This window comes from Schistocerca gregaria, chromosome 4, assembly GCF_023897955.1.
Source record: "Schistocerca gregaria isolate iqSchGreg1 chromosome 4, iqSchGreg1.2, whole genome shotgun sequence".
Taxonomy (NCBI): domain Eukaryota; kingdom Metazoa; phylum Arthropoda; class Insecta; order Orthoptera; family Acrididae; genus Schistocerca; species Schistocerca gregaria.
The window spans coordinates 442,224,477-442,237,390 of record NC_064923.1 but is presented as its reverse complement, the minus strand read 5'-3'; the positions used below and the strand labels follow the sequence as shown (position 1 = coordinate 442,237,390).

Below are 12,914 nucleotides of genomic sequence, written 5' to 3'. Positions count from 1 at the left end.
GTGTTACTGAGTGTAAAGCCAGTGAAATATTACCGTATTTACTCGAATCTAAGCCGCACTATTTTTCCGGTTTTTGTAATCCAAAAAACCACCTGTGGCTTAGAATCTAGTGCTAAGTAAGCGGAAGTTCTGAAAAATGTTGGTAGGTGCCGCCACAACTAACTTATGCTGTCGAATATATGTAGCGCTACACAGGCATGCTTTGCAGGCACAAAGATAACTACTGGCGCCAAAATCTATATTTTCATACATTATCCAACAAAGTAAATACAAATTCCGTATTGTTCATCTTCGAAAGTAGCAGCGTTTCGATGTACCATGAAAATCCGACTGGCAAGACTGTCAGGGATGTTTGTCAATACGGCCAACATTACGTTCTGAATTTTTTCCTACCTGTGAGAAGAGATGGTTGCTTATAGGAACATTTATGAATTTTGAATCACATGTAGTATTCTCTTCACCATAAGAATAATATGAATATAAACATTTTGCCATGTATTCTTTCGTGTTTGCTGCCATCTCATTTAAATCCTGTCTGCCTAATAAACTACGAAATTAGGGTGGGACAACAGCAAACGCGGAAGAATATACATATCATGTCATGTTTATATTCATATTATTCTTATGCCTAATAGTGATACAGTCAGAAATGAAGCACAGCAACTGACTAGATTTTTAAATCTAGGTGACTCTAATTTCTGTGCAGAATGTAATGTACTAAAGAGACGCCTGCAAAGATTTTCAAACGGAAAAAAATTTTCGTCACTCTCGTTCAGAACATCATTTGTCATACACAGTCTATTATTTGGTTCTTGCTGATCACTATCAAAGAAAGCAGCGGTGTAAGTAACGAAAAATATCAGTCTCTTGCCATTGTTTCTCTAATGAGAAGATTTGTGTGTGTGTGTGTGTGTGTGTGTGTGTGTGTGTGTGTGTATGTGTGTGTGTGTGAGCGGCGGTAGTGTGTACAGAAGCAAACCATGCCGCGAGCGGTGACAGGGCGTAAACAAGCACATCAGAATGCGACAAACAATGCATGACGTAGTTCAGTAATGCATTTTCAGCTTAGAGTGACGTAAACACCTATAACAAAGAAAACAACACTTTATCAGATCAAAGCAAAATAAACAAACGATTTAAACCAGACGAAGCATGTGCAAAAGGAAGGGTACCCGTATAAATACGGATGGAGCACCGGACGCATGGCAATGGCTACCTGGTAAAGCTTAACTGCTAACCTTATGACTCGAACCAAACTATTGTAGCTGTATCGTCATTCATTCGACCGAAATTGTGTCTTGTATTACAACTGACCAACTTTGTTTTGATTTGGAAGTGCGGCCAAAACTTCTCTCTCCCCTTGAATTTCAGGTGCGGCTTCAATTCGGGAAATTTTTTTTTCCTTGATTTCGAGTCTCATATCTCAGGTGCGGCTTAGATTCGAGTGCGGCTTAGATTCGAATAAATACCGTAAGCAAGTTTACACTGTTAAGACATTGAAATATAGCGAACAACTTAATTCATTCCCTAGGCATTGTTTATTGTAACTTCATTGTAAAATACTGGGTCATTCCATATCAACTCACGTAGGCCTTCCTGTTTGACCATAATGGATTTCTACAATACAATGCGATATTGCAGTGCCTGTGTTATTCCGAACGATGATGCAGTGTTTCTCCGGATGTGCATGAATGTCTGAAGGAACAGGAACTGTGGCGACTACAACCGTTATGAAATACAGGAAATGCATTCACAAGTAAAATGTCTCCCATGTACAGGAATATACATAATGAATGTACGAGTACAGGTTGTAGACACACATGTGGAAGTTTGGGTCTGGCCATGTGTTTTGCTCAGGTGGCCAAATGGTAAGGCAACCACTCACGATAAGCATGAAATATTGCTTCAAGTCCAGGTCTGGCTAAAATTTTCATTGTCCTCATTTCATTACACATCTGATGGTTGTCCATACTCACTGTTGTGAATACATTCCATGTATTTCATAATGGCTGTAGTCGCCACAGTGCCTATTCCTTTGGACATACATGCATGTCCAAAGCAAGATTGCATTGTAATTTGGAATAATATAGGCAATGTGATATTGTATGTACCCGCCAACATCGGGCAAGTGACATTCAAGTAAAATGCTTCCCCTGTACAAGAATATACATAATGAATATACAAGTACAGGAATGTATGTAATGAATGTACAAGTACAGGTGTGAGACACGTGGTTGATGACATATGGAAGTGTGAGTCTAGCCATGAATCATGCTCCAGTTGCCAAATGAAGTGGTAAGGAGACCGCTCGCAATAAGCAGTCCAGCACAAATTTTCATTGTGATCATTTGCAACTGTAAATACATTTCGTGTATGTAATAGAGTTTGATCATATTTTATTTGAAATTACGCACACGTCTGAGATGAACATTGGTAAAGTTTAACATTTGTTGAAGCAATACTGGCCAAGATACATTTACTGGTTTGACTCAAAACTTTGTGCAGTGTAAACATGAGATTCTGACGACTTTGAACTTTTATGTCTGTGGCAGTATTTGTTGAAAAAAATGGAGTATAGCCACTTTTTACAACTGTATGCATTTTCTTAAGAATAACAATGAAAAGAATTTTATGAGTCATATTCAGCCAGAAAATTTTATACAAATTCACCCAAAAAATTCACCAACCAAAAAAATTTCAGTATTTGGCTTCTTATATCTCAGGGACTAAAGGTGTGAACCTTGATGTGTAGTAGTCTACTAAGACAAGGTTATGTGATATAATGTTTCATTTATGTACCACATTCCAATACTGAGTAAATTAAGTGTAAATTGAAGATTTTGTAAAGAAGTGAAAATGTGGCACTTTGGACCTGATTTTACAAGAAACTTAAGTTCTATAAAGCTTTCCAAACTGGGCACATTTGAAAGACCCTAGTTTTAACCACCTAAAATGTACTTTTGATTATCCAAATTCGACTAACAAATGCTAGATAATTTTAATGAAAGTTGGATGCAAAACTTGTGATATGAAGAAAAATTTAAGCTTTGGATTCTTACAGCTCAAAGAATAAACTCACCCTGAGCCTGTAACACAATACACAGTATCTCGGTAGCACAAGGATGTGGAATACAAAATTTCTTTCACCTACTCTTTTCCAATAATCCGAAAATTCACCAAAAAGAGAAGATGAAAACAGTGTATATTTGACACTTCTTTTAAAATACTATTTTCTGTAAAAGCTTCAAAACCAGTCTCATTCGAAAAAGCGTACTTTTAGCCACCCTGAACAGTGTTTAAAATTTCCAACATTCATTGTGCTCTTAGAAAATCTTTTGCGTAATTGATATCAGACTAATTTAATTTGGAAACAGCATGTTTTGAATCATTCAGGAAATCAAGTTTGATTTTTTAAAGTGTGCTAACAATACCTGAAATGATGGACAACTTTGAGGGAATGTGCCATGGCAGCTGCTACATTCCAGCAACCTGTTGTCTGTGTACTGTTGCTTGTGACATTTGTTTTTAAATTTACAAGTAATGTCTCGCTATATTGCGTTGATCTAAGATAGATTATTACTGCCTGTTCAAGAACAGGAACTGGCAACCCCATCACCATAGGGGTATTGCCAGGTAGCTGTGAAACACCAGCCATAGAGGGGTGTCTTCACTCAGGTCCCAGAGCCTGTAATCTGGTTTTTTAATTGAAGGTCAAATGCCTTATGGTGTTACTTGCCTGCTTTCGAAGCCATTTGCTAAGTAAGTACCGTATCCTCATTTCGCAATCCATAGGAGTATCTCAGGACAATCAAAATTTTATTTCAGTTTTGGTTTTAAACTTCTCAGTATTGCAGTTTACATTTTTCAAAATTTTTTAGTTACTTTCTGCTGCTCGTCTTCTGGAAATTAATACTGTCAGCCAGGTGATGATATTGAAGGAACAGAGAACATGGAAATGAGATGATGTTCTGGTGCTCAAAAAGCATACAATCTTTCTAGGCAATAAAATGAATGATCCAGGCCTTGGGTATGCAGAAGTTATATCAGTGCATCATTTTATTCTATTGATATGTCAGTATGTTGCATTCTTCATGCCTTTCGTCACTGAAATACACAAAGGCATGCTTTGATTTTTTGGGCTTTTTTGTGTAAAATTTTGTGGCTAAATTCGGTTCATAAAATTCTTTTCATTATTAAAAATTACAAGCTCTAGAGATGGACTTCTGCAGAACATCGCCAAGAGTCTCCAGGAAAGAAAAGGTAAGGAACACCGAAATGATGAGGAGGATGGAAATAAAAGAAAGAATATGTGACATAATAGATAGGAAGAAATTACAGTACGGGCATGTACAACGAATGGAGAAAACCAGAATACCAAAATTGATACTGGAGTGGGAACCGGAGGGGAGAAGAAGAAAATGACATATGACCACCTGGCTCCAAAATGTACAGCACACAATAAGAAGAATGGGCGCAGAGGAAGAGGACACACAAGATCGAAACACCTGGTGGAATATTTTGAAAATATAGTTTAAGAATGTTTACTGTTTGTATTGTAATTTCCGGGTAAATTATTATGTTGGAGATAAGACTCTGTAATGAGGAGAAGCTCAAAATAATAACAAAATAATTATTATTCTTAAGAAAATGTTAGAGTTGTACAAGATGGCTGAATTTCGTTTCTTTCAACAAAATATTGTCCGATATGTAACAGATCTAAGACACCAGAGATTCACACTGGCTCTACACAATGTTGCACATGGAGTTAAGCAAGAGACTACATCCCAGTCAGTACTGCTTCAACTGTTAAACTTTACCACTGTTCATCAGTGAAATGTTCAAACATTCACTTAAGATTTCATTGAAATTCGTGATGATCAAGCTGGAAAATGTTCTGAAATTAGGTAATTTGACATGGAATGATTGTGCTTTGTAATATATCATATCATCATCATCATCATCATCATCATCATCATCATCATCATCATCATCATCATCTTGTTCATCATGATGACATGGTTTTATTTGAGTGGTTTTTATATGACATCTTCACAGTGTAAGTACTACATATTTAGAGGCATTAAAGTGTCAAACTAAGTACTTCCAAGAATATTTTTAATGTGCTGTGAGAGGCTAGTTTTATAAAAAAAATTTTCCATACTGTTTGGGACAGCGGAATCAATCTTATCCTACACTGCTTTCCTATTAAAGATTAAAGTGTCTTAGCCTGTACTATTATCGTTTTTTTGCAGAGTTCCAAAAGGTGTACGATAGATTGGAAATAAAACTGGAGGAGCGGGGAGAGTCCTTCTACCAGTCAAGAATGGAGGCTGTTGTGAAGGAATTGGATGAGAAAGGTATGTGGTTTGCCAGTGAAAAAAAATATGTTTAACAAAATAAGTGTCCATTTTGTGCTTCTGTCAGTATTAAAAATTCATTGAAGAATGATGTCAATATTTGCAATAAACAGTTGTTCACTACTGGCCATTAAAATTGCTACACCACGAAGATGACGTGCTACAGACGCGAAATTTAACCGACAGGAAGAAGATGCTGTGATATGCAAATGATTAGCTTTTCAGAGCATTCACACAAGGCTGGCACCAGTGGCAACACCTACAACGTGCTGACATTAGGAAAGTTTCTAACCGATTTTTCATACACAAACAGCAGTTGATCGGCATTGCCTGGTGAAATGTTGTTGTGATACCTCGTGTAAGGAGGAGAAATATGTACCATCACATTTCCGACTTTGATAAAGGTCGGATCGTAGCCTATCGCGATTGCGGTTATTCGTATCATGACATTGCTGCTCGCGTAGGTCGATATCCAATGACTGTTAGCAGAATATGGAATCGGTGGGTTCAGGAGGGTAATATGGAACACCATGCTGGATCCCAATGGCCTCGTATCACTTGCAGTCGAGATGACAGGCATTTTATCTGCATGGCTGTAACGAATCTTGCAGCCTCATCTCGATCCCTGAATCAACAGATGGAGACGTTTGCAAGACAACAACCATCTGCACGAAGAGTTCGACGACATTTGCAGCAGCATGGACCATTGGGCCGGTGACCATGGCAGTGGTTATCCTTGACGCTGCATCACCAACAGGTGCGCCTACAATGGTGTACTCAACAACGAACATGGTGGACAAATGGCAAAGCATCATTTTTTTCGGATGAATCCAGGTTCTGTTTACAGCGTCATGATGGTCACATCAGTGTTTGGCGACATCGCGATGAACCCACATTGGAAGCGTATATTCGTCGTCACCATACTGGTGTATCACCCGGCTTGATGGTATGGGGTGCCATTGGTTACACCTCTCGGTCACCTCTTGTTCGCATTGATGGCACTTTGAACAGTGGAAGTTATATTTCAGATGTGTTACGACCCATGGCTCTACCCTTCATTCGATCCGTGCGAAACCCTACATTTCAGCAGGATAATGCACGACCGCATGTTGCAGGTCCTGTACGGGCCTTTCTGGATACAGAAAATGTTCGACTGCTGCCCTGGCCAGCACATTCTCCAGATCTCTCACCAATTGAAAACGTCTGGTCAATGGTGGCCGAGAAACTGGCTCATCACAATACATCAGTCACTACTGTTGATAATCTGTGGTATCGTGTTGAAGCTGCATGGGCAGGTGAACCTGTACACGCCATCCAAGCTCTCAACGTGCAGGCGTATCAAGGCCGTTATTACGGCCAGAGGTGGTTGTTCTGGGTACTGATTTCTCAGGATCTATGCACCCAAATTGCGTGAAAATGTAATCACATGTCAGTACTAGTATAATATACTTCTCCAATGAATACCCGTTTATCATCTGCATTTCTTCTTGGTGTAGCAATTTTAATGGCCAGTAGCGTATAACTGTTGTGCAAATTTGTGTGAATCTGTTTTGGTATATAACTGTGCAAACAACGGGAGCCACGATATTCATTGCACAATATGCTGATCTTTTTTTATGGTTCCATACACAAATCGGTATATACAAAACCCTTAATGGTTTCTCTTTCTTGTCTGTCTGTCTGTCCAACTTTTAAAACCCTTTTTCTCACATACTAAGGTCTACAGTCCCTTGGCATTGTGAAAAATTGAAACTTCTAAGTCAGTGCAGTCAAAAGATATGGCCATTTATGTTACATATTTTGATACTCACGAACTCACTCATCAAATTTGTAGGGTACTTCGCATTTACCTAGAATCATAAAACTTGGCAAAAAAGCAAAGTTTCGCAGTAAAAGGGAAAAATCATAAAATTGTTAATTTGTAATTATATCACCTGAGAAAGAAATTTTTTTGTCACTTCTCATCGGACTGTCTGCTTGTCCATTTGTTAAGATGCCTTTTTCTCTGGAACAAGTTTGACGTATCAAGTTTCATGTCACATACTAAGGTCTTTATTCCCATGTCGGTGTAGCACATGTTAGCTTCTAAGTCGGTGCAATAAAAGTACATGGCCATTTATGTCCCATATTTTGATACTGTAAAACTCACTCATTAAAGCCTGTTGGTACTTCCCACTGACATAGACTCACGAAATTTGGCAAGAAGGAAGATTTCACATTAACCCTAGGATGGCCAAGCCTTTTTTTTCTAACTTGGATGCCTAAGGGGGGGGGGGGGGGGGTTCCGGCGAGCCCATAGGTATTAAATAAGTTTGTTAGATAACCCTCTTGCATTGGGACGTCTTTCTTCTACCTGCAATTTCACTAGTTCCATCCTAGCTTGCAGAAGATAAAGTTTCCGTTTGTTGTGTTTCTTTTCATTTCATCTTGGATGTTGCTGGATGAACATAGTGGTTGCGTCGATAGCACAAATGTCGATGAGAGAGTAAAATACAGATAGAGGCCATCTCTGTTTCCCACTTGCAGGTGTACATACGCGCCATTTGATCAATGGTATCAATTCCATCTTTAGTGGAATTATAATATGCATTTATCTCAGTTTTATTCTTCTCTCCTCCTACAGTGCCTTTATCTTCTTGGTGCATTGTTGACAACATCATTAAGTTTTTACTTGATTTAGTTTTTGCTGTGTAGGCCACCAGAGTTACTGGAGGCCTACGTGTTGGGAATGCACTAACTCGTTGCAAGTTTACAAGATAAATAACAGCTGACTGACATCAACAATCACTTCCTCTGAAAGTAAACCAATTGTTGTGAATATCATGAATACCAACCAACAAGAAACTAACTTGCATTGTTGTAGAGATGGGAAATACGAAATCCTAATAAGGGAAATTTTCTATAGCATGGAAGCCTAAGGGGGGCGGTGGGGTTTGTTGGACCCATAATAAGTTTGTTTATTTTTTCTTTCAAAACAGGAATTTTCTATAAAATATATTGTGATATGTGTTTTATTCATCTCATTATGTACAATTTTCAAATCATTTGATTTGATGTACAGGAGACATGTCAACGTTTACTGAATAAACTTCTTTCACTTTTTTAAGAGAAATACAAAAGTTTACATTATATTTTTCATTTCTAAGTTACAGCTTCACATGTACATAAAATAATACATGTAATACAATCCCTTTGTACAGATTGTGAAGCTGTCCTCAATGAATTCATCGACTGAATAATAACACTTTTCCACCAGAACTGTAAAGAGCAATCTTTTCAGTGAACCAATCTCCATTTTAAATATATTACTGCCTTCTATTTGATTGAAAATTTTTAACCCCATATACTCTGGTGTTTGGGCATAAAGTTTTAAACGATGTGTTGGAAGTTTGAAGTTATCTCTGGGAGTGCTGTAGTTGTAGTCAAAATGAAAAGTGTCTAGTGTATGTTGATTTCTATATAGGAACACCACCATCTCATATATGTAAAGTGAGGGGATAGATAGTATATTGACACTAACGTTTAATAAAATAACCAACAAACAATAACTCAAAGGGAATATGTAGTATGAAAGTTACTTGGGCAAAAACAGGGGACATAAAAAATTGTGGGTTCAAAGAACACCCCACCCCCTCCCCTTATGCGTCCTAGGGTTAAAAGTAAAGGGGAAAAAATCAGAAAACTGTTAATTTGTAATTATACCACACACATAATATTGCTTTTGCCATTTAAACAATGGAAAATCCAGGATGGAATGTAACAATTTTATGAAAAGGAAAGTTGCAACTAACCATATAGTGGAGATGCTGAGTCCCAGATATGCACAACAAAAAGTCTGTCACAAATAAGCTGACGCCACTACAGCAGCCAGAGACTGCAGTCGTGTGTGTGTGTCATTTGTTATTTGACTTAAGGCTTAAAATGAAAATGTTCTCAGAAGTTGTGAATTCCTGAGATCAAGATCTAGCCAATATCAATGTCGATAACAGGCAGAAATCCTCGAGATTCTCAGTTCAAAAATCCTCGAGATTCTCAGTTAAAAAATCCTCGAGTCTCTCAGTTCAAAAATCCTTGAGATTCTCAGTTCCTGAGAAGGATGAACTGTCTACATAAATAATTAAGTTTGTATGGAACCTTCAGATTGAGTCCTGCTTGCACCTGGCCAATTCTTTTTAAACTTTTAGATTGTACTGAATTTAGTTTTTCTCAGTATTAATCAACTAAGCTAAGTCCAGTTGTATGTGAATATTAATCATTCCCTGAAATAATCTTCTCAACTATTTATAATAATGGTGTCATTTATTGCCTTATATACTCTTTGAATTAAAGATACACCATGATGTAATTTTATAAAAACATTTCATGACTTAACAGATGGTCTTTGTGAAGAATCTGCCAAAAAATCTGAACCGTACATTGTTTGTGCTACATCTGCAAGTAGCCGGATACCGGTGCACATGTCAGAAAACAGGAGAGAAATGGTTATGATGCAAGGCCAGAAGATCGCATGAACCCAGACCGGAGTTGATCAGTCGGGCTGAGCAAACGATGGACCCGACACCACAAGAGCAAATCAATAGCAGCTTATGCAACAACAGCGTGCAACAAACCTTTGTCACAACTTTGTCAGCAGGTCAAGTACGAGCCACAATCCAAATTGAGACCAAAGAGGAAAACCAATACCAAAGCGAGGTCGTCGATGGGTAGACAGTAGTATCGTGGAGACTGTAACGAATGCTATCAGACGAAGTACACAGCTGACTGAGCAGTCGAGAGGCAGTGGTATTTATACCTGCTGTGGGGGACACCATTGACCGATGTATTCATGTGATAAAACTGTGCCGCACTCACTAGGCGAGTGCAGAGATACCGCCCTCAATTGTCCATTGTGATCCACTTGCTGCGGCGGACCTTCAACTTTCGCGCACCCAATACCAGAATCTAACAGCATACACTCCTGGAAATGGAAAAAAGAACACATTGACACCGTTGTGTCAGACCCACCATACTTGCTCCGGACACTGCGAGAGGGCTGTACAAGCAATGATCACACGCACGGCACAGCGGACACACCAGGAACCGTGGTGTTGGCCGTCGAATGGCGCTAGCTGCGCAGCATTTGTGCACCGCCGCTGTCAGTGTCAGCCAGTTTGCCGTGGCATACGGAGCTCCATCACAGTCTTTAACACTGGTAGCATGCCGCGACAGCGTGGACGTGAACCGTATGTGCAGTTGACGGACTTTGAGCGAGGGCGTATAGTGGGTATGCGGGAGGCCGGGTGGACGTACCGCCGAATTGCTCAACACGTGGGGCGTGAGGTCTCCACAGTACATCGATGTTGTTGCCAAGGGAACTTGCTGTTCCAGCAGGACAATGCACGTCCGCATGTATCCCATGCCACCTAATGTGCTCTGGAAGGTGTAAGTCAACTACCCTGGCCAGCAAGATCTCCGGATCTGTCCCCCATTGAGCATGTTTGGGACTGGATGAAGCGTCGTCTCACGCGGTCTGCACGTCCAGCACGAACGCTGGTCCAACTGAGGCGCCAGGTGGAAATGGCATGGCAAGCCGTTCCACAGGACTACATCCAGCATCTCTACGATCGTCTCCATGGGAGAATAGCAGCCTGCATTGCTGCGAAAGGTGGATATACACTGTACTAGTGCCGACATTGTGCATGCTCTGTTGCCTGTATCTATGTGCCTGTGGTTCTGTCAGTGCGATCATGTGATGTATCTGACACCAGGAATGTGTCAATAAAGTTTCCCCTTCCTGGGACAATGAATTCACAGTGCTCTTATTTCAATTTCCAGGAGTGTATATTGTTAATTAACCCAAATTCTACAGAAATGAGATTACACATTGCAACTAGTTGTTTACAATCAGTAACTACATTTATTATATGTTGAAAGTATTTACATATTCTTAAAAATATGTTTTGTTACTATGTGTATTGTTATGTCAAATTTCAAAATAGTGTTTGGCTCAGTGGCTCTGCCAATGATTTATATGTAAGAAAAATGCCAAGTTGCACTATGGTTCATATTCCACCTTAAACTGTACTGTAGGTGTCCCTACAACTGTCTGGATGAGTTGTTTCAGAATTCTGAGGTAGGAAAGGCTATACCACCTCGAGTAGGACCCGTATCTAGGAATGTTCAAACCAACATTGGGTTGAAGGCAGCTTAAAACTCTATTTGTTGTTCTATAACTGGAAAAGACAATAGATTACAGTTTTTGTTATGTATGAGATGTACTTATTTTATGTTACATCCTTTTTAACTGCTCTGTTCCCTCCCCCATAAAAGAGACATTGGAATACTATATAACCTTGTGAACTGCCACAAAATAACAAGCAGTGGAGGGAATGTTATGCACATATCTTTCTTCATCGGCATCATCAAGGAAAACACTGTTATATGGTTACATGATGACAGTTTGATAACACTTCTACAAAGCAAACATGAGGAGGAGTGTTTGGGAAATGGATTGTAATTTCGTCTCTGAATGAAGCAAAAGAAATATTATAATTTTACAACTACTGCAACAAAGTGTTTGACTGTTTCTCTAAAATTTGAAGGAATGCCACCAAAGTATTTTTTATTCCCAGGGTTCATCATTAACTCTCCCACACACAAACAGCTACTTAGATAAAAGTTTCGGGTAAAGGAAATCACTGCATTCCTCCCATGGCCTATTGTGTTGGCTAATTCAGCATGACTTACCAAATTTGTGTGTGCAAACTGCTTTGAAAATAATAAAATTGCAGCTCACAAAAGGCCTGGCAGTATTAGTCAGTTCAGTTAACAGCTGCACATTGCTGCCTTCTAAAATCTGATGACTGTAAAGCCAAAACTGATTATTTGTGCAAATAAAATATAACCAAGACACTAAATTGTGTGATTTATTTAGATATCAATGCCACAGTTTTCTTCAAAATATCAAAGTGACCTCATCTTATGGAATGTAAGTTTTTCTATGTCTTAATGTTGTGCCACACTCATAAAAATTTATAACAATAAATTTGATATAGTTGAGAATATTGACTCCTTTATGTAATATATGTTTTTACAGTCACACATTTGTCTCCATTGAGTAAAGTGTTGTGGACTAATGTTAATCAGATGGGCTGCTAGGTGTAGGACCACTTTGGTGAAGCTGTAGTCAAGCAATAGTATTACTGCTGAAACCCTTTAAAATAATCTTTGACTTATGAATTGCTGTTGACATACCTATGGCCCCTCCACCGGGTATGTGTTTTTCTCAGTTTGTTATATCCATTTTGTGTTGTTGTTTTGTGCCACTAATTTGCCATAGTGGTACCTACATGGCTGGTTTTGCACCATAGTTTGGCACCACATAGAACTTTATTGCCAATAAATTTTTCAGACAACCAGTCTGTATAGTGCACAGAGATTTAGCTTGGGCACAGGAACACCGTTATTGGAAACCCAAAAAAAGAGAAAGGGCACTTTGACTGGTGAGCTGCGTACATATTGGTACACATCAATGACAGGTTTTAAGTGCATCATAAATCACAAGAGGCAATGTGTACC

General features: G+C 38.9%; 1 protein-coding gene across 3 annotated transcripts in view; it reads left to right on the top strand.

Annotated features, from left to right (window-relative positions):
* Positions 1-12,914, top strand: part of LOC126365812 (arginine--tRNA ligase, cytoplasmic) — a 141,410-nt gene that overhangs the window by 79,218 nt on the left and 49,278 nt on the right. For all 3 annotated transcript variants that reach the window (XM_050008403.1, XM_050008402.1, XM_050008404.1), the window contains one exon: positions 5,253-5,357. In XM_050008403.1, the coding sequence (XP_049864360.1) occupies positions 5,253-5,357 (105 nt within the window). The remainder of the gene's footprint in view (positions 1-5,252; positions 5,358-12,914) is intronic.